The sequence below is a fragment of the Drosophila virilis genome, chromosome 2 (assembly GCF_030788295.1).
Source record: "Drosophila virilis strain 15010-1051.87 chromosome 2, Dvir_AGI_RSII-ME, whole genome shotgun sequence".
Lineage (NCBI taxonomy): Eukaryota > Metazoa > Arthropoda > Insecta > Diptera > Drosophilidae > Drosophila > Drosophila virilis.
In genome coordinates this window covers 13,672,423-13,695,183 of record NC_091544.1, presented here as the reverse complement: position 1 = coordinate 13,695,183, position 22,761 = coordinate 13,672,423, and the positions used below count along the sequence as shown (strand labels likewise).

At 40.5% G+C, this 22,761-nt stretch overlaps 4 protein-coding genes across 5 annotated transcripts in view; 3 read left to right on the top strand and 1 right to left on the bottom strand.

The window, feature by feature from the left end:
- RYa-R (RYamide receptor) overlaps positions 1–22,761 on the bottom strand; it is a 92,324-nt gene that overhangs the window by 47,545 nt on the left and 22,018 nt on the right. For both annotated transcript variants that reach the window (XM_002053876.4, XM_070206932.1), the window contains exons 2-3: positions 3,207–4,059; positions 1,497–1,613 (exon numbers count right to left, since the gene is read on the bottom strand). In XM_002053876.4, the coding sequence (XP_002053912.2) occupies positions 1,497–1,613; positions 3,207–3,856 (767 nt within the window). In that variant the 5' untranslated portion in view covers positions 3,857–4,059. The remainder of the gene's footprint in view (positions 1–1,496; positions 1,614–3,206; positions 4,060–22,761) is intronic.
- LOC6630452 (phospholipase A1 VesT1.02) lies at positions 17,608–19,185 on the top strand. Its single transcript, XM_002053877.4, has 3 exons — positions 17,608–17,756; positions 17,816–18,083; positions 18,429–19,185. Exons 1-3 carry the CDS (start codon positions 17,654–17,656, stop codon positions 19,144–19,146), a joined length of 1,089 nt encoding a protein of 362 aa, XP_002053913.2. The 5' UTR covers positions 17,608–17,653; the 3' UTR covers positions 19,147–19,185.
- On the top strand, positions 19,606–20,788 carry LOC6630453 (phospholipase A1). The gene is made up of 2 exons (XM_002053878.4): positions 19,606–19,693; positions 19,756–20,788. Exons 1-2 carry the CDS (start codon positions 19,648–19,650, stop codon positions 20,733–20,735), a joined length of 1,026 nt encoding a protein of 341 aa, XP_002053914.1. The 5' UTR covers positions 19,606–19,647; the 3' UTR covers positions 20,736–20,788.
- Positions 21,500–22,571, top strand: LOC6630454 (phospholipase A1). The gene is made up of 2 exons (XM_070207000.1): positions 21,500–21,553; positions 21,613–22,571. Exon 2 carries the CDS (start codon positions 21,643–21,645, stop codon positions 22,021–22,023), a length of 381 nt encoding a protein of 126 aa, XP_070063101.1. The 5' UTR covers positions 21,500–21,553; positions 21,613–21,642; the 3' UTR covers positions 22,024–22,571.

Sequence of the window (22,761 nt, the reverse complement as noted above, 5' to 3'; positions counted from 1 at the left end):
TCAGTTTGTGCCAACCATACGAGACGTCAAATGCAAGCACACACTCACACACACAAGCTGGCGCAATTTTATTTTATGTTATGTGCCTGAAAACTCTTCACTCTATTATGGCAGAGAGCAAATGCGCCAGAATTTCGCGACCATTTCGCAACTATATTTTGTTGCTCTTTTGCACATTCATTAATTTGTTTCTGCATATTTTACATTGGATTGACCCCTCTTAAAGGCCTCTCAACTATAATGACAAATAAAGAAAAATGCCACAATTTCAAAATAATTTTATTAAATTTGTTTTCCATATTTCAGGTCTCAGCCTCTCAACTACAGTACAACAAAATCGTCCACATGCTCACTACCATTTCGGCAAAAATTCGGTACCTTTAGTTAATTTGTTTTCGGCATTTTGTAAGTCTTAAGCTAGTCCCCACTTTCAACCCCCCTAAGAATAGTGGCAAGAGCACAAAGTGAAAAAAGCGAAATCGTCACAATTTCGACACTACTTCGACACTACTTCGCCAAAAATTCCCCAATATTTTGCGAAAATTTAATTAATCTTCATATTGTTCGTCGAACTCTTAACCGCCTGAACTTAAATGGCAGGAAAACAAGTGCGTTGCCATTTCAACACCATTTCGTAGAATACTACTCTCAACCGCCTCTACTTAAAAGGCAGCAAAAGGAAGTGCACCATTATTTCGCCACAATTTCGCTATCATTTCCCCGTTGTTGGTTAAATTTTCAGCATTTTTTACAACTTTTGACTTTTGACGTACAAATAAAAGAGGTGTTTTATTTTATAGTGTGCATCGTTTGCATAATAAACGCTGCCATTTGCCCTCCTATTTAAAGTGCACTTTATTGCATTTTATGCCCATGGTGCTGTGTCAGCATTGCCTGTTTTTGAAGGTCCACTAAACGAAAGCTTCTTTTGTTCGCCGACCAGCTGATGTTGCGGTAATTAGGCACGTTCTTTTACAGCACACGAACGCCCGCAGCTGTTGCCATAATTGTGCAACAAACTAAGCTGCCCGGCGGTAATTGAATGCGAAATGAGGCGCAACTTTCGCTTAAAGTCAATCTAAATTGTATTTGGCCAGCTCAAAGGGTTTCGCGAAATTCGTTTTATTTGCAATTCTCTCGACAGTGTGCCACAAGCTACAAGGCATCTTCAACTGTTGACACGAATGTGGCTCTTGGTTTTGAATGCTCACTGAGAGTGTGGCAAGTAGCCCATTACAGGACAACAACTGCAAAGTGCTTGTCTACTGACTATCGATTTCAGCATGTGGCAGATTTAGTTGCATGCCACCATCCAGCCGGGCTGACGAGCGGACCAAAGGCACGCGCTGCGTATGACTTGAATGTGCCCACATATATTTGCCCAAGCGCCACTCGTCAGACAATGCCATGGTCATATCTTTAATGCTACACTTGAAGCACACACACTCACATAAGCACGCACACACAGTATTTGGTTGTTAATGGTTTCTACTCACTTCTCGCATTTCTCGTGCCATATGGAGCTGGGCACCATCAAGCGGGAGACGACGGGAATGGGAAATGCAGTTGCCAGCGCAATAAACCAAACGCCAGCGATAATAAATTTGGCGTAGCTGCAAATAAATAAATATAAGGAAAAGAGTTATATTAAAATATTTAAAAGGAGACCCAAAATTACGCTGACGCACGCATGTGACGCGCGACTCCTGAAACGTGGCGCATGACGCGTAGCGTGTCTCTTGCATTGCGCATACGCCCTGAGTGCCAGAATGCGATCTTCGTGTGCCCGAATTACAGCCAGCCTGGATAATTATAAACCGTATTTATTTGGGTGCCACACAAATATTTGCACATGCCACGAAAGCCTCGCTCCTTAGCACGCACTCATTGACAGGGCGTGACATAAATGCTGCCGGTTCCGCACCCCTGCACGGCCCCTACACACTTAGCCGCCATTAGCCATAGCAAAAGTCAGCTAGCTGACAAGTGGCAGCAGTGAAGGGGAGGCCATTCTGTGTATTCAGTTACAAAGCAAATTGACGTTCAATGGCAGCCAGCGGCGCGGGCTTGCAGGATTTGCAGCAGAAGCAGCAGCAGCAGCTGCCGCACTGCGTCCGCCTCGTGTCTTGGGTTACTATTTAAACCAATTAACACGACACAGTTCGCCACCCCCTTGTCCGCTTCCCCTCCTTGCGTCTAGCGTTCGTGCTGGCATTGCGTGTTTTTCAAGTCTCTGGGGGCGAGGCCTTCTTTCGGTCAAGTGCGGCTGGCAGCCAAATGCCTAAAGCACCAAGCACCAATGCAAATACGCCGGCGGCCACTTTACGGCGCCAATGTCCCAAATACCTACAACAACATAGAGCAACAAGAGCCCTAGCAAACGGCGGGCTTTCAATTAGTTTTTATGCGCCTTCAATTAACTCAAATGCCAGCTTTGCATACTTGACTAAGACTCAACACAAAAGTAAAGAACCAAGTTTGTAATGCTTAATGGGCGACCCGCAGTCAGGCTTGACTTCGAAGGATTTTTCGCAGTGTTATCTACATTGTTATCTAAAACTCTTCTTAGCGCAATTTTCCGCTTGCATACTTTTTTATTCAAACTGTGACAGAATCTAATATTGGAGAGGACTCGAAAATGTTTTTCAAAATTTAAACTATCATCTGAAATAATTGAATTATTGTTAATTAATTGTTAATTAATGATAGTTTTAAAAAAAAAATAATAATAAATAAAAGTAATTTCTAAAATATAATTTCTAAAATATAAGGTGGCATTGAACAGATTTTTCTGATCAATTTAATTTTCATCCACAAGATGTCCACTTAATTTGATCTCTATCAACGATTGGATTGGATTAAGGTTTGGTTCGTAGAATGCAATGATTGGATTTCTGGGCGCGAACTGGTTTAGTTTAAATACGGCTTGAAACTTTTTTCTTAAAGATGAATTGACCGTAAGTTCCTTTAGGCATGATATTTAACTCCATCATATATCGAGAATTTAATATTTGTATTTGTTTAATTATAAGGCATTGTTAAAAACTTCAAGTTCAATGGTACTTCTGTAGCATGAGCAAACGAACAAAAAATGCATTAAATCTAAACAGCCAAGCATATCTGTAAATCCCAATTACCCACAGTTATCAAAATTTAAATAGATAAATATTATACATAGACATATGGATATACATTAATATACGCACCGTTTTGTGATGCGTGGACGCAGGGGCCACATGATGGCTATGTATCGATCAATACTGATGGCCACAAGAGTGTAGGCGCTGACCAGGACGGAGACCACCTGCGAGTAGTTGACAAAGTGGCACAGGACAATGCCAAATGGCCAGTAGTTGAGAATGTACTGCGAGATAAACGAGGAGGGCACACAGAACAGCGACATCAGTATATCGCCCAGCGCCAGATTGGCTATAAAATAATTGGTAACCGTGCGCATGCGCGGCGTGGACTGCACAATGTAGCAGACGATGCCATTGCCCAGCAGGGCAAATATAAAGATGGGTATATAGAGCAGGTAGACGACGCTCTTGAAGTAGTCGCTTGACCACAGATCATCCGAATGGGAGCTGACATCAGTGCAGCTAAAGTTTAGCAATACGGTCACATTGAAGTGCTCCGTTGCGGGCGTCGACGATATGTAGTCGGCGTCCTCAGCGCCCAAGGACAACTCCGTCGAGCTGCTATTGTACATCAGCGCCCCAGCTGTATCCTGATAATCATCCTCGTTGCGCAGCAGCGGCTGCTGTGGCGCAATATAATACAAACGCTCGTCATTTAACACGGTCCGTTGCAGGTCCAAACGACGTCGCTGCCAGACAAAACTGTTAAACTCCATTTCCAAGAATGTTTTTGTTGTTGTTTTTTTGTAAGCAAAGTCCTTGGACTTTTTTGTATAAGCAAACAACTTTTGCTCTTGTAACTTAATCTAAATACTTTTTTGCATAAGCAAATCCTAATTGCAGCCTCATTATAATCAAGCAGCTGTTATTGCGCTCGGTTTGCGGATTGAATTTAATTTCCACAGCCAGCTGAAGGAGCCTGCAAGTAAAAGGATATGAAATATGTAACGGCATGTTGAAAATATTATACAAGTTTCAAGGCATTTTTTGTGTGGATAGCTCTATTTATCATACAATTCAATCAAGTATTATATACAGCCTCTTTCAAAAATCACATACGAGAGGTTAACCATTTTTATACTCTGAACCCATTAAAAATGGGTATAAGGGTATATTGTATTTGTGCAAAATCCAAATGTATGTAACAGGCAAAAGGAAGCATCGCCGACCCCATTAAGTATATATATTCTTGATCAGCACCAACAGCCGAGTCGATCTAGCCATGTCCGTCTGTCTGTCCGTCTGTCCGTCCATCCGTCCGTATGTATGTAGGGATGACCATTCGATGGCCTTCACAAGCACTTGAGTTCTTTATGTTCATATTATTTTATTTAGAGAAATTGGTGAACAAGCGTAAACTTATGATTATTGTACATTTTCCGACATGTATTTCAAAGACAACGAGCAACAGCGAACACATCTTTTCATTGACTCTTCTAGCTTACCACTGAGCTTCTCCTTCTTGTATTTTTATCGATAAATCTATCGTTGATTAAATATCCATAGCAGGGTTGCATATGATAAGTGATTTTATATTACCAAATGAGTATAATGCCAACATTATACTCGCCTGTTTAATTTAACTGATTGTAAGTTCGACCACTCCTAGTTCTGTTTCCAACTCCTACACTCGGCCATCCTGACTCTTCATTCGACCCGAATGACGACTCTTCTGTTAAATTAGCATTTGGCTCCCATTTTTTCATGTATTCTGCTACAGTTGTAGTTTTCCCTGGACCTTCGTGGTCGCCTACCTTTTCTACGTCATATCTACCATGGTTTTGAATCTTTACTATTTTATATGGACCAAAGAATTTAGGTTTCAATTTTAAACCAGTACCATACTGTGTTCTCTTAATGGCTACAAGTTCGTTTATTTTATAATTGGACTCTTTTTTGCGATGTTTATTAAAAGATTTTCGGTTTTCCTGCTGTATTTTTGCTATATTTTGCCGCGCTTCTTTACGAACTTCTTCTCTTTCGTTACTTAGCTCCTCTATAGCAGCTTCTTCTAATAGTTCTTGCAAGTCCGATATTCTTTTAAGTTTCATCTCCACACCAGTCAACAATCTAAACGGTGAAACTTTAGTGCTTCTTGGCGGCGTACTGTTGATTGTTTGTTGAACGATATCAATATGCTTATACCAGCTACAAGGATTTTCACGACATAGTTTAGACAACATTGGTATTACGATTTTGTGTATACGTTCTACCTGGCCGTTTCCTCTTGGAACTCCTGTAGCTATCGTAAGATGCTGTATACCTTCTGTTTCACAGTACTCCTTGAACAGGTTTGAAACGAAAGCTGCACCCCTATCTGATATTATGCGCTTAGGATTTCCAAACACTGCTGCCTGCCGTCTTAGTCGATCTACAACTCCTTCTGCGGTGGTATTTTTTGTTGGATAGAGCCAAACAAATTTTGAAAACGCATCGACTATCACTAGAATATAGTTATAGTTTTTACTTGTCTGTTCTATTGGACCGACATGATCCACATGGTACGTGCCTAAGGGCTTGTCTTCTTTGTCAATTGGTGCCAAAAACCCTTCTTTCTTGCCTGATTTGCTCTCAGATATTATGCATTCTACGCAACTTTTTACAATTTTTGGCACTTTTGACGATAGCTGCGGAATATAGAATGTCTTCTCGATTGCTTCTTGAGTTCGTTTTGCTGAGAAATGCCCTTGCTTGTGTGCAATTCTTATGATTTCGTCTTCCATCAGCGATGGTACTACTATAAGTTCCTTGATGGGATCCTTGTATAAAATACCATGCCTAACATAAAAATCTTCGTATGTGCTACAATCCAAAACAGTTAGCACCGCTCGGACCCAATCATCTCTCGCTTGTGCTTGCTGCAATCTGTGCTGCAGTGAGTCTTCAAGCATAAGACAGGATACGCGGCTTAAAGCATCAACATGCCTCATTTTGCTGCCATTTCGATGCTCAATACTGTAGTCAAAATCTTGAAGGAAGAGTGCCCAACGCGAGACTCTCAATGGAATATCTCCACGTTTTTTCATGGTCAAAGCGAAAGCGTTACAGTCGGTCACAATCTTAAATTTTATGCCAAGTAAGTAAACGCGCCACTTTTTCAAGGCCTCGACTATAGCCAGCACCTCAAGCTCATAAGAATGATACTTCTCTTCTGAGGGTTTTGTTTTCCGACTTAAATATTGAATTGGATGCAACAATTGATCGTCCGAGTCTTTTTGCAAGAGTACACCACCATAACCATTCATTGAGGCGTCCGTATGCACTTCAGTCTTGGCTTTCGGATTATATAATCGCAATACTGGAGTACTAACTAATGCTGATTTTAATTGCCTGAATGCGACTAGTTGTTCTTCATCAACTTTAAATTGCACGTCTTTCCGTAACAAATCGGAGAGCGGTTTGGCTATCAGCGCATAGTCTTCTACAAAGCGCCTAAAGTACGATGTTAATCCGAGAAAACGCTGCAAACTCTTTCGGTCATGCGGTATAGGAAAATTTTGAACTGCCTGGGTTTTTCTTGCAGATGGTCTTATTGTGCCTCCCTGTATAACGTACCCTAAAAAGTCAACTTCCTTCATGAGAAACTGGCACTTGCTCCACTTAATACGCAAGTTAAACTCTGCTGCTCTGTCCAGTACGCGCTTTAACTTTTGGATACCTTCATCTATATCCTTGGAGGGAATTATAAGATCATCCATATAAGTTACGACTGTACCATCCTGTACCAGATCTACAAGAATTGCATGAATGAATCTGGAAAATACAGCTGGGGAGTTCGATATTCCAAAAGGGACGAACAGGAATTCATATTGCCCTGCACTTGTTACAAATGATGTAAATTTTCTCGAATTTGGCTCAATTGGAACATGAAAAAATCCGTTTGCGAGATCAAGTGTAGTAAACACACTTTGGCCCTGCAATCTCTCAATCACATCGTCTATTAAGGGCATTGGAAAATTGTCCCTCGCGATCTTTTCGTTTAAACGCCTGTAGTCACAGCACAATCTTTTGGTACCATCTTTTTTCGGAACGAGGACAACAGGAGATGCATACTCCGATGTACTTGGCTGTATGATCTTTTCTTCTAGCCAAGTTTTGATTTGCGAATCGACAATAGACTTGTCCGCATGTGATATGCGCCTTGGGCGTTCGAAAACTGGACGCTCATCATTTAACAAAATTTTCATTTCAATTGGACATTTCTTCTTCATTTCAGGTGAATAGTTTTTAATTATTGCTTGAACTGCGTCTGCAACAGGTTTTTCTAAGTGATGTAGATCGATCTCAGCCTCCTGATTTTCTGCAAAAAAGCATACATCTTTGAATTCTTGTAAAAGCTCTATGTCTGGCTTCTTATTTTCGACAGTATCTTCTGTTATTGTTGATGTCTTGTCAATTACTCTCTCGTTTGCATTGTCCTTCACTTTGGGTCGAAATTCTACGAAATTTTCCGATACTATTAAGTCCGCTTGCTTCAATACGCTGTTTCCTATTACAGCTGAGTATTGGATGTCGTCTCTGCTCGTAACATGAAAGGTTATATCCAGTAAGATACCATCAACTTCGACTTGAGTGACAAAGCTTCCCAGTGTATTTAGCTCACTATTACAGATACCAACAAGACACTGTTTTTCATTATTCAGTTCAACTTTTCCTAGCTCTTTAAGGATATCATCGCGTATCAGACAGAGGTCACAGCCTGTATCGATTAATGCAGAGAAGCATATGTTCTTACAAGACAACTCCTTAAAAATGCATTTTCCACTACTGTTGGCCTTGTTTATCATCGTGTTCGCGTTTTGGCCTTCTTTCTTCTCCACTGCACGCGATCCTGAACAGTTAGCTGCCTTATGCCCTGGTTGAGCACACTTGTAACATTTTATTGGCTGTCTACATTCTCTGGCTAGATGTGATGGATCGCCGCATTTGAAACATTTCTTAATTCGTTCTTTATTCAAGTCAGGTTTCTTTTCTTCGGTATCGTTATGCATCCTACCCGTATTAGACGCTTGAGGGCGACTACTACGGATTTTCTCATATACCTTGATTTGTTCTTTTAGTTGCTGCAGAGTCTTGGCCTGATACAGATTACTTTTGTTACTCCTCGAGTCAGGTATTCCCTCAATAAAATATTCTATCAGGCTTGAGTCATCCAGGTTAAGAGGTCCGCCAATTTCCATAAGGCTATACAGATATTCTATATAATCTTCACCTTGACGCTTACGCCTATTCCGCAACATGCGGTGGACGTCTATTGATGAAACTACCGTCCCAAATTCTTCCAATAGCGCTTGCTTTAAAGATATCCAATCTGAAATTCCATGCTGACTGCGCACGAATAATTTTGCTGCACCTTTTAGTAATTGCTTTGAGTAAATAAATTTCTGAAGGTCGTTCCACTGCACTGCCAAAGCGTTATCTTCAAATTCATGAATCCATTTTTCAACAGCTGGTTGATTTGACCCATTGAATTGCGAGAGTGAATCTTCAATGTCGCGTAATGTAAACGTTGTTCGGACTATCTGCATTGGTGAGCTTTGACGGGTATGAGCCGACCCAGCATCGTCATACTCAGATTCATTATCGTCAACCTGCAACCCATAATATTCTAAAAGTCGGTCTTGCAAAGTTTGCTTTCTACCTGTTGTTACCAAACTAAGTGCCGATAACTTTTCTTTTAATTCGTTAACTCTTAACGCCAAAATTTCGTCTCTGTTCATTTTGTTATCGTCGTTGCTCGCTTTTCACAATGCTTAAAATTGAATCTTACAAATAAACAATTCAATGTACTTAACTTAATGGTATAAGTAATTAAACTCTTATGAATCAAATTTTAGTTTTTTTTTTTCAGCAACTTTAGAAATTATTAAATTATTATATTCGTCTGTCTTAACTTATACTTTCACTTTGTGTTTGCTTACACTTAATTTCTTCTTTGTTATAATTTGATTCTTTGAAAATTTTTTACTGATTTAACACTCTTTACTCAACAACTAGTTAATTATTTTCATATAATGACGAAATAACATACTCTGTTGTTGATCTGTAACTTGATACACCCTGTGATCATCGTTGTCGTGTTGAAGCACGTTCCAGTCACACGCTCTTTTATTGAAAGATTCCGCGCTCTTCGCTCTTCGCCTCTTTGATCTGCAACTTCTTATTTCATCACGAAGTGAAAATTTTGCGCTATCCAGCCTTTGCTACGCAGAATTTAAAACATCGCCTTCTCGCTTGCGCTTATCGACCACTGTCACGCAATACACGACTGTTTGTCTCGCTCTTACTAGAGCTCTCTAGGCATACTTCGCCGCTGTCGCCATTAATCCTAGACGATTCTTGACTTTTTCCATTTTTTCCAGGGCATACGAATTTTACTGAATTTTCATGCACCCGCTTCGTTTTATGCTCCGATTAATAGTCTTGCATACGTTTGTACTCGTTAATCAATTTACGAATTTCACAATTTCTGTCTATCCCACTTCTGACACCAAATTTGTAGGGATGACCATTCGATGGCCTTCACAAGCACTTGAGTTCTTTATGTTCATATTATTTTATTTAGAGAAATTGGTGAACAAGCGTAAACTTATGATTATTGTACATTTTCCGACATGTATTTCAAAGACAACGAGCAACAGCGAACACATCTTTTCATTGACTCTTCTAGCTTACCACTGAGCTTCTCCTTCTTGTATTTTTATCGATAAATCTATCGTTGATTAAATATCCATAGCAGGGTTGCATATGATAAGTGATTTTATATTACCAAATGAGTATAATGCCAACATTATACTCGCCTGTTTAATTTAACTGATTGTAAGTTCGACCACTCCTAGTTCTGTTTCCAACTCCTACATGTATAAACGCAAGGATCTCAGAACCTAGAGAAATTTTAGATGTAGGTGCTCCTAGTGCCCGCGCAGATCGAGTTTGTTTCCGATAATCGATAAAAATCGATATCGATATGCTGTTATTTGGCCAATTTTGGTAAATAATAAGAGCTAGAGTCCCCAAACTTGACATATAGCTTCTAAAATAGAATATATATATATATGCATTTGATGTTGGAAGAAGAGGGTTCAGGGTATCCCCTAGTCGGGAGCTCTTTAATCTTTAATTATGACTGCAGACTTTTAGGCTTAAGCTACAAATCAATCAGTGTAGCCAGAAAATAATTCAAATAATTGCAAGCTTTTGTGCTGCACCCAAAACTGACAACTTATACATTTTTTGCAAGCTCTTATACTTGCCAATTCAACAAAAATATAACTCAACCTTGGACATATCCTTGCGGTATTCTAAAAGAACAAACAAAAATAACAAGGTCCAACTTCGTCCAAACACATTCAAACATAATGTGCTCAAAGTTGCATGCAGTTGCAGAAAATTCGACAACAGACTCGCCAGCATTTTGGAACTTGCCCAATTACTTCTTTATAAAACTATCTTTTCATATCATTCAGGCAGACTTTCGACTGTGACACAGATGGTAAGAACTTGTCATTGGCAAACAAACAATTTAATTTTAAACATAAATATAAATTTAAAACTTATAATTTTGTATAACACTATGAATTGATTAATGGTCCTGAAGTAAAAGACCTACCTCTGTGCAAGCAACAAAACTGTTGCATACTTTTTCGCGCGTTGGCAGTATAAGACTTCACTCTGTACGAGCGAACAAATGGATGTGGACAAAACAGTTTTGGCCACTTGAAAAACGTGTGTGGCATGGCCAAAACGCATGTGAATAAATCACACAGGCAAAGAAAATTGCGAAGAAACCAGAGAGCATAACAACTGCCCAAAATACAAACAAACCGCTTCAGGGTGCAGAAGCGGTTGCTATGATAAATGGGCCGCAATCGCATGCCATTTTATGCTGAAGAAAAAGGAGAAGCCTTTGAGCGATGAGAAAGTAAAAGCGTTGGGAATTGCAGAAAGATTGCCAATATGCATAGGTTTTTGAATGCCCACATATGAAACCAGAAATTTCAAAGTCAATAAGCTAAAAGAGATTATTCCAAGTTACGCCTTCTCAATCCAGCCAAAATGTTGTGTGCTGCATAAATTGTACTGAAAACTACATACATTTTTCGAATAACTAACCAAAGCATGTTAGCAAAAGTAATGCTAAGACGAAATAAGGAGAAGCAAATACCTTTTTTGTTTATACCCCTGGATCTATTAATGATCATCAGTATTAATATCGGCAAACAAGTCTCTTAGTTTCAAGCTATCAATGATAGTTTGCATATTTCCTTACTTTTATTCTATAGCTACTTAAGGAACAATCGGTAACATTTTTCCTTATATGAAAAAGTTTTATTTTATTATTATTATGCATCCTAGATTTAAACAAAATTAAACAAAACATATATTTCAACAAGGGTATTTATTCTTCGACGTGGCTAAGATGGCAATTTTCCCTCACTCTTCTCACCAGCTTGAATTGGAGAAACTGTGGCATATTTTAACTTTAATGTGCCGCAGGCGGGCGGATGCTGTTTGGCTGGCAAACAAAAATTCAGCCGATTGGAATGCATGGCTGCTAGGCCTACTTTATATATATTTATATACATATCTATATCATTTAGCTATATGAACATTTCTATTTACAACAAGGCATTAGGCAAATGAAAATGCGAAGCAGATTTGCGTGCGCGAACAATTAAGGCCTGGCAACAAAAGACAATTGTTAAAGATAATATGAGAGCTGTAATTTAATTGCCAAAACTTATTATTGTGTGTGCGAGAGTGTGTGTGTAAAAATGTGTGTTAAAAGAAGTCATTTCAACTTTTACTGTCGCATCGTTTTAATGTACCGCTAAATAAACTCCGACACTGACGAAGTTACGGACGGACTGACAAAGCACCCTCGTGTGTGTGAACGCTTGCTGTAAAAGCCGGATAAGGATATCAGGCAAGTAAATTGCTTATCTCAGCGCAATAATGAGGTACTTGCTGAGGTTCAGACCGTACGCTCAGTGTATGCATGTGTGTGTGTGTGTGTGTGTGGGCGGGCTGTGGGTGTGTCTGAGTGTGTGCGTGACTTGAGTTTTTGTCACAGCTAGTAGGTCTACTCTTTCTGCTGCTGCTGCTGCTGCTGCCATACTTTATCAATTATCTGCCCAAATTCCGAAATCCCTGCGAGGCTTCATAAAATTTCAACAGACGATTGCCTGCCTAAGGATTTGTTATTGGCATTTTTGTCAGGCATGCGAGACACAAACAAAAAAAAAAAAGAAAATAATAAAATAAAAGCATTCTCCTAATTCCTATTTGCAAGTGATTTATTTTTTAATATACGCATATATTTTAACATTTTGCACATAACATCTATTAATTTTTAAATTAAAAATCGACCCAAGGTGAACGACATGCGCGCCAGCAAATGAGAAATTGGAGCAGACTGAATCGCTTGACAAGCGAACAAAAATATATTAAAATAAGTACGAGTGCTAAGTCGGGTGTGCTCGACCACAATATACCCTAAGGACAAACCGTTGAACAGCCACGTACTCTTTAGGCAGCGCCACTTCGGTGTTCTAAAAGTTAGAGTTCTCTAGTTTTGTTTTGATTTTTAAATCGAATCAAATATAGCTAAATTTTCTTAGTCTCTGGGTTTGATAAACAGTTTACTGGTTGAGAGATACCTTTTTCTGCCTGTTATCTACACTTGCACTAGCCATTATACCCTTCTTATTCATCTTCAATGGGTTCAGAGTATAAAGAATTCATGAGATTTCCAGATGTGCTTGCCAGATTTCAATTGCAGAAAAATTCGCTTTGATTTGGCTTCAAAAAAGGAAAAACCTCACGTTCCCATCACTCTCCAAGAGCTGCGCTCGCAGTGTCCCGGTCGAATGGCTCATATACATCTCATTAAACATGGGCCCCGGACTGAGTGTATTAATGAAAAGTCATCAATTTTATATTAGGCCAACATGTTCATGTGGATGTGAGCGGCATGCCCAAGTAAATAATTAACACGGGCAAGCGAATCCCCAAATAATTCCAATGCATTGAATCCTCCGGATTGAAGGACGAACATCGAATGCAAAATGCGGGGTAAGGCAAATCTTTTCGATATAGAAATCTTTTGCCGCAGACATAAAACACGCAAAAAAAAATTAAATAAATACTGCTAGGAAAATGGCAAAAAAATCACGTACAAAAATGTAATCACAACACGTGATGCAGACGAGGGCTGAGCACAGAAAGCGGTAGCTAACATAGCAAAAAATATATTTACGCAGAGTATAAGACGGGCCCGAGAAAAAATTGGGCCGAAAAAAGCGGCAAATCAGATTTGATCGGCTTAGTTGCATGTAAATTCATTTAGCGCCTTTTTAGGCTGAACGCGGAAATGGAAAAGGAAGGCGAGCGGCAAGCGGCAAGCGGCGACAGGCGGGCGACAGGCGCGAGACGTCACCAAATCAGGTGCTACGCACATAAATTCAATTTACAAAAGGCGATGTGCCAAAAAAAAAAAGAAATATGACTGAAGGAGGCAAAAAAAATTATTAAGCCCACAGTAAATCTTCAAAGAGAGCTAACCATAGCTCATATTTTCATTTGCCATCATTGTATTTCAGGCTTATGCTTTGGGATTAGCTTGCGTTTTATGTCCGGCAAATTTCGAGGCAAGACTTCTGCGTGGAGCATCAGAAAAAGCAACATTGGTAAAAAGGAACCCACAAAAAGCCAAAATGCAGCAGTTTCAGCTTCAGCTTAACCAGACCTGAGCACAGTCAAACAATTTTGAGAGCAGAAAGCCAAGCGAACATTTGCTTTTGGCAAATTGCTTTTGAAACCGCCACAAAGTGAAAATAGTAAAGGTCCCTGCTCGGGCGCCACACCGTGCAGTGGCAAATATTTTGCCAGCTTTCGCTACTGTTTGTCTCTACTTGTCGATGGAAGAGATGAGCGAAGCAAACATTATAAATCGATCCGAGTAACAGGCAAAAGAGCTCTTGTCGGAAGTAACCGACTACCAGAAAACTTTCTATATTTCATATATATTATATCTGTAGAAAAATACCCACGCATACACATCCTCACGCACACTTTCGAAAACGTTTTCCTAAAGGGGAGTTTACAGTCCGATCTTTGGGAAATTTTGATGAGCCGACAAAAGTATATACATAAGTATATACCAAAGCGCAAAGGTGGGATACTTTTAAAAAAAGTATTTCTACAAGATTATGGAGACACTTAATTTATTATTATATTTGTTGTGCTTGTCCCTTTCGGTCAGGTTTCTTTATGTTTTCGAGTTGATATTCTCTGGCTGAGCAACACGAACACGTCGTGCTATAACGTCTCAGGCCACGTGCCCAACTCTAGTCTCCTGTCATATGACTGATTGCCTGCTGCTAACCACAATGTCGTTGTTCCTTTTAACCTCGTATACCACAGTCTCCGTTACCAACACCATCATATTAGTCGAGTCAGTAGGTTGCGTTTTTCCGAGTGCTTGTAATTATAATTAATGAGCTATGTGAAGCGCACTTGCCGCTGCCAGAGCTAAGTCAAAGGGCAAAAGGCAAAGGTAAGGGCGGCATACTTAGCGAAGGCATTGTCACTTGTGGCATGCCGTGGCATGCGTGGATGTGGGCGTGGTCGTATCTTAGGAGTGTTTGTGATAGTTTTTATCATTTGACTCATATTTAAATGGGCAACCAACAGCGCCAAGAGCTCAGCAGGAAGTCACCCTTCATATGTGTTAATTAGCACAGCTTCAAATGAATTGCAGTGTTTGTGTGTGCGTGCCTTAGCCTTGTTAATGCTTTATGTATTTGTTATTTGCCTCGAGACAGACATTTGTAGTCGTGTTTGTCGTTTATTATTTGAGCATAGAATATTTTGATGTCCAGAGCTTATTGAAAATGCTCTTTAATCGTGGCAACTAAAAGAGCGAGGCACTTTAAATATTAAATATAAGTGCACATCTATTGCAAAAAGAGTTTCTCATTTTGTGACAATATCGATGCGTCCTTTTGTATTTTGTATGTGTGTGTGTGTGTGTGTGTGTGTGTGTGTGTGTGTGTGTATGTGTATTGAAGGAAGCTACGTTCGGAAAATCTGCTAGTCGTGCACTCCCGACTAGAGCACACTTACTAGAATTTTTTCTTGATATTCGTACGCATTTAGCCATGTATGAATACGGCAAATGCTTAAATTCTTTCGCTTCAAGCAATCCTTAGAGCCGCATTTTATTTGCTGATAATGCTGATTTATGCGTTGGATTTAAAAAAAAAAAAAGTTGAATTGAATTTTATGACGGCCACAAAGTCCACAAAGTCCGCTCAGAGCGTTTGTAAGCATTTAAAACCAAACTCGTGCCGAATGCTCCACAAGTTCTTGGCCCTGGGCTGACCCTAGCTTGGGTTGAGCCTACCCTTGTCAAATATTATGCTGACTTCATGCGCCGTTTCTGCGACAATGAAATTAATTAAATGCATTCGATTTCAATCGGGTGTGAGTATATAATATGTAAATAGGCGCCCCATTATGGCATATTAATTTGGTTAATCAAATGCGAAAAAAGCGTTGTGAAAAAGCTGTTAAACGAGACGCATGCCACACCCCCATGCTCCCCTCCTCGTGCTCACAATCAGTTTGAAATGTGACACTTTTAAAAATGCGATTAATTTGAATTTCATTGAATTTTGTGCGCGTCACCCCTCACTCCCCTCAAACACCACTCACAAAGGCAACTCCATAAAATATTTAACATAATTAAACGAACGTGCCTCCGGCCTGACCAGCTGCATACCTTGTCAAGGACCTCACGCGGGTCAGAGCTCATATTTTAATTGAGTTATTTTTTTTTAATGGTGTGCAACAATAGGTGCAAATTCAAGCGAAATGTGTTAATTAAATGCAACGAACGCCATGCGACAATATTTAATTAAGCGTCTGCAACTCACTTATAGCGGGTTGCCACTTGCAGGCGTCACTCTTCATTTTTCATTTTTTCACACCGCTGCAATGTTTTTTACACATATTTCGCCAATTTTCTTTAAGTATACAAAGTATACAAATCCGAAGGGCTCTTCGCCGCAGAGTCATTGGAATTGTGCCTCCAAACTGCCAGTATATATTATTCTAAGTCTTCGAGCTCTAGCAACGCCGATGAAAAGAAACGTTTGAGCTTCATGACATTTCAATATTGTATTGTTTCTGCATATTATAAATTTTTTTTGTTGTCAATTTATTTCATTAATATTAGCACAAGTAATGATTATATGTCGAGTCCCAAGCTGTTTCAAATTTCTGTTTAATATCATGGCCAAAAATTACGACAATTTCAAGCTTGTAAAGTTCAGTCAAAACTCAACCGTCTATTCGCTTTTTTGTCTTTTGGGCATTTAATTAAACTCTAACTTCTGCATCAAAAATATACTTATTCAATATTGTAAAGTTAAATTTTTTATTTTATCCCAATGTAATTCACCATATTTTAATTGTGGAACGAAAAAAATTAAACATTTATTATAAGAAATAATAATAATAAATAACAGATAAATAATAATTTTTACTCAATGGGGAATGTCTGCTATTCTGCATGCTTTTAAATTTTTAGGGTGACCATATCCTCGCCAAGTAGCGCCAAAAAGTATGCCACGTATTTTTTATAGGCACACATATTTCTTAAGCATTTTCGCAAGTCATTTAATTCATGCGCTCAACCAGAGGCCAATTAACACGAACAGGATAATCAGCCATGGAAAACTCATTAGCGGCATAATGCAAGTGCAATCCAAATATGTAAACACAAAAAGTGGCTGCTGAACGGGGGGGTGGTGGTAAAGTGTTAGGGCGGAAGTGTCAAAGCACATTGAATCATTATTAGCCGGCTTTTGTTGGGACAGCCGAGCAAATGTTTACTGTGCTCGTTGACACTTGCGATTAGCCAAATAATAAGTATATTAAAATATAGAATATTTAAGTTCTGGCCGCTGTCAGTTTTGGCACAAGAGCTCGCCCACATACTCAAGCGATAAATCGAGGCATTCAAGGCATTCAAGGGTGCCGGCAATTAAGCCCATTTGAGAGGGTCACTTACAGCCGATTAACGAGCATTAACTGTGGAGTGAGACCAAATGTAATCGATCTTGATAGGGTTAAGGCATGGGCCGGACATGTAATGCTACCACCTGATAAGGCACAGCTCGCGCGGCTTGGCTGTCGATTGCGTCAATTCCAAAATATGTGATATTTATACCTTTAGGAACATTTAATCACAGCTAAGGCATCTAAAGCACATTCAGCTTGCATATATTCTAATCAGGGAAAGGTACTTGACGGAGCCTATTTTTAACACCCACTGTACCCCAGCAAAGTCCGGTAATAGTACTCGTCTTATTGCGCGGCATGAAATGGCAATTAAAAGATAAATAGTTTAAAAACACTTGGAGAACTCATTGCATAGCTATCAGATGCTAATTTCTGTGCCTAAGCTGGTTATCGAGTGCCTGATTAGATGGCTATGGACATGCGATATGGCCTATAAAAGACCACTGTTGCTCGAAACTCCTTATCAGTCGAAAGACACCCCCAGCAAAATGAAGACTATTTGGCTTTTGGCTTTCTGTGCGCTAGCGGGTAAATGTTACCATTTTGTTGGATGAGAATCCTTAGCAATTACTTTGAACTCTGAAAAGCTTCGGCCTATGCTATCGAGGAGTCCGACCGTGTGAATGGCGAGAACGGCTGGTATGTGCCAAAACTGGATGGCACCTTTGAGTGGGTTGATATGGATGAAGCTGAGGATTGGCTGGATCGCCAGGAGATGATGGAGGATCGTGGACTTTCCACCACACCTGTCAAGTTCTATTTGTTCACCAAATCGAACCCAACCAAGGGCACCAAGATCACAGCCACCAAGAAGTCTATCGATGCATCACACTTCAACCCCCAGCACCCAACCAGGTTAGTTTAATATTAAATTAAAAAAAATGCCGATTATCCCGAACTTGGACCACATATTTTTACACCTGTTGATTTTTCGAAATTGTTGGATCTTGTTCTATTGGATATTATTAATTTTTGCCCATCTTTTGTCCGTGCGGTAGACGTTTCAAAATTATGTCATTTGGTTTAGTAAACAGAGCTTTAAGAATTCCAAGCCCAATCCAACATGATATGAATCTTTGCACTTACAACCCTTGAACACCTGCCAACCCAGTCAGCTATCTTGCTGTCAAGACAAACAGAATTATAAATATATAAAATATAAGCATAGATAAAGCCCCATTTTATTAATCTTTAACACAGATTCATCATCCACGGCTGGACTCAGAGCCGCTCATCTGGCATGAACAAGGAGATTCGTGATGCCTGGCTGAGCCATGGTGATTTCAACATTATTGTTGTGGACTGGGCTCGTGCCCGCTCAGTCGAATACGCTTCTTCCGTTTTGGCTGTGGGTACGGTGGGCAAGAAGGTCGCCAACATGATCAACTACCTACACTCTGACCATGGCATGTCTCTCGGCGACCTTTACGTCATCGGACACAGTCTCGGCGCTCACGTGGCCGGCTATGCTGGCAAGAACACAAATGGCCAAGTGCACACCATCATCGGTCTGGACCCCGCCCTGCCTCTGTTCAACTACAACAAGCCCAACAAGCGTCTGAACTCCGACGATGCCTTTTATGTGGAGTCCATTCAGACCAATGGCGGCACCTTGGGATTCCTCAAGCCCATCGGCAAGGGCGCTTTCTACCCCAACGGTGGTAAGAGCCAGCCTGGTTGCACCCTGGATGTGACTGGTGCCTGCTCCCACGGACGCTCTGTTACCTACTACGCCGAGGCCGTTACCGAGGACAACTTTGGAACCATCAAGTGTGGTGACTACGAGGCGGCTGTCAATAAGGATTGCGGCAGCACCTACAGCAGCGTTCGCATGGGCGCCGACACCAATGCCTACATGGTCGAGGGTGACTTCTATGTGCCCGTCAACAGCAAGGCTCCCTTCGGCAACATTCACTAAATAACTATGACGCAATTAAAGAATTTATTACAAAAACAATCAACTCGTGTTCTGTTATGGGAAATAGGTGCCTAATACCTAATCTAATAACGCGACTTACTAATCTAGTTGCGTTTACGACCTTAATCATAAACTTGAATGCCATACCTTGAAATATAAATCCCTCGCTTAAGCTTATATGCCTAGAAGTGAAACTGTAATTTTAGCAAACGATCAGAAATCACTTTATTCCCAGACAATATACGGATCTGCCGCCTGCCACAGAGTACTTAAATCAGCCCAACATCAATGAATGCTTCCATTGATAAAGATTTATTATCAGTCAAATTCACGGAGGGAAGTGTGATTTTTAATCAACACAATCAACATTATATGACTAAATTTAATCAATCTGAAGTACTTTGAAAACGGCGTAGATGATGAGTTCAATTTTATTTAGAACTGGGACTATAAATAGGCAGGGACCGCATTCTCTATGACAGTTTTACTTCTGTTTCCAAGATGAAGGCAGTTCTTATAGTTGGGCTAGTAGCGCTATTGTCTGCAGGTAGTTGGCCCTTTTAGTCCAGTAAGTAATTGCAGTTTCTGAAGAACTCTGTTGCCTTTCAGTGAGCGCCCTACCCGTCGATGATCGCGTCAACGGTGAGAATGGCTGGTACATACCCAAAGAAGACGGCACCTTCGAGTGGATTGATTTGGACGATGCGGAAGATCTGTTGTCAAAGGGCGAGGATATCGAGGGTCGCATCAGCACCAATGCAGTCTCCTTCTATCTGTACACCCAGTCCAACCCTACTAAGGGTCAAGAAATAAAGGCCAAGGCATCATCCATAGATGATTCGCATTTCAACAAGGATCATCCCACACGCATTGTTATTCATGGCTGGACACAAAGCTATAAGGACTCGATGAACACAGAAATTACGAAGGCATGGTTGTCTCGCGGTGACTTCAATGTCATCATTGTCGACTGGTCACGTGCTCGTTCCGTGGATTACGCTTCCTCTGTGCTGGCTGTGCCCGGCGCTGGTGCCAAGGTGGGAAACATGATCAAGTATCTGCAGGAGAACCACGATATGTCTCTGGACAGCCTGTACGTAATTGGTCACAGCTTGGGTGCCCAAGTTGCTGGTTACGCTGGCCAGACAGTTGGCGAAGGTAGAATTCACACCATTATTGGTCTAGATCCTGCCTTGCCTTTGTTTAGTTATAATAAGCCCAACAAGCGCCTGTCCTCCGATGACGCCTATTATGTGGAGTCCATTCAGACCAACGGCGGCAAGCTCGGTTTCCTCAAGCCCATTGGCAAGGGAGCCTTCTATCCTAATGGCGGCCAGAAACAGCCCGGCTGTGGATTGGATGCCACTGGCTCCTGCTCCCACAGTCGCTCTGTGACCTATTACGCCGAGGCCGTCACCCAGGATAACTTTGGTACTATCAAGTGCGGTGACTACGAGGCAGCCGTCAAGAAGGATTGTGGCAGCACCTACAGCAGCGTTCGCCTTGGTGCCGACACTAATGCGTACATGGTCGAGGGTGACTTCTACGTGCCAGTGAACAGCAAGGCTCCCTTCGGCAATATCAACTGAGCAATTGTAACGCAATTAAAAAATTAAAGAATTTTTAACAAAAAAATATGAAATCAAGTTTGGTTATGGGAAATAACTCGACTATCTAATATAGTTGCGTTTACGACTCTATTCATAAAGCTTAATGCCTTGTCTTGAATTAGAAAACCCCTTTAAGAATGTGATCCATTTATTGTCTGGGTATAAAGCGATTTCTAATCGTTTGCTAAGGTGACAGTTTTATTTCTAGGTGTATAATTAGATATAGGTATATACTTATAAACCTAGAAGTAAAGCTGTCATTTAAGCAAACGATTAGAAATAACTTATAATCACACAATATATGGATCTGTCGTTTGCCACGGAGACTTTAAATCAGCCCGGTATCAAAGTATGCTCTCACTAATAAAGATTATTATTAATAAAAATATTATCAGTGAAACTCATACAAGGAAGTACAACTTTAAATCATAAGCATCGACGTTATTGGAGAATGCATTTCCCGCACAATGCAATATGACAGCGTAATGTGAATATTTGTTTAGTGTATAAATGCACACTAAGAAGCTAGCATATTGACTATGGCAGCTCAAACTGGTTGTATAGGATGTTAAAACAACATATGCCTTAATCAGCGCAAATAATAAAATTGTAGATTAACTTAGCCAAGCGTAGAGTCAAAGGTATTGAATCAAATTAGTTATACATTTGCAACGGTTGCTATTATGAAACCCAACACTTATATCTACATAAGGGGTGAAGTTGCCAACCAATTCGAAAGCCTTGTTTACGAGCCAAAATGAAAGTATTGCTTGTACTAACTGCTCTGCTAGTCGCTGGTTAGTTACACTTTTATTTTTACAAGCAAATGCATTTTCTTATGTATCAGCCACTGCAGGCACTGCCCTTTCCATTAAGGAGCGCATTAATGGCGAGAACGGCTGATGACGCCTTCTACGTGGAGACCATTCACACTAATGGCGGCGTTTTTGGTTTCCTGAAGCCCATCGGCAAGAGTGCTTTCTATCCCAACGGCGGCATCCGACAGCCGAGGTGCGGTTCCATCGGGTACAACAACTGCTCCCACAAACGCTCTGTCACGTACTATATCGAAGCCATTACCCATAAGGGCTTTGCAGCCATCAAATGCAGCGACTACATATCAGTTATCGAAAGGGATTGCAGCAGCACCCACAAGCACGTTCGCATGGGGGCCGTTACCAACGCGAATAGGGCTGAAGGCACCTACTACGTTCCTGTGAAACAGAAAGCACCGTTTGGCTACAACAAACTACCAACTGATTTATAGAAGAGTGTATTTTTGTGAAACACTTCGAATATAATAGTTTTAGTTATGGTATAATTCATAATGTTTCTTCATAACAATCAGCGTAACTAACTTACATTTAGTCATGGCAGAAAGAAGCATCCCCAACACCATATAGTATATATACTTATTATTGATCAGCATCAGTGGCCGGTTGTCTGTACGTATTAACGCAAGGATCTCAGAACCTGTAAGAAAGAGACACTTGAAACAAATACTTCCCGGAGATATGACGATATGAAGGCGACATAGCTCTGCCCAACTAAAAACTACATTATTTCACACGGAGATATTTCATGCTACCACTGAATTCTAGGTATAGCTGTGGAGTGTGAAGCGGAAACGAATTTGAATGGAAGTTTTGAGATCGAGTCCGATAAGAGAGAACAAACTTTTTTTTAATTTTGTATGTGCTTAAGTTGGAAGAAACGTGCTCAGGATCTGCCCTAGTCGGGAACTCCCGACTAGATTCTCTTACTTGATTAATTTGACATTGATTAAATATTTTTTCAATTTTTGTCGAACTGATAGATGCGTGTTTGTGGTGCGATAGAAAACACAACACGAAACCACTTTACATCGTATCTAGGGATTGGGTCAAATAGTTGGCTAGACTTTGAGATACGTGCATGGTTTTGAATATCGTGGCTCTTTAAACTTGTAATAAAGTTAAATACAGCGGCCAGAATCAGCCCAGCTGTGGATTGGATGCCACTAGGG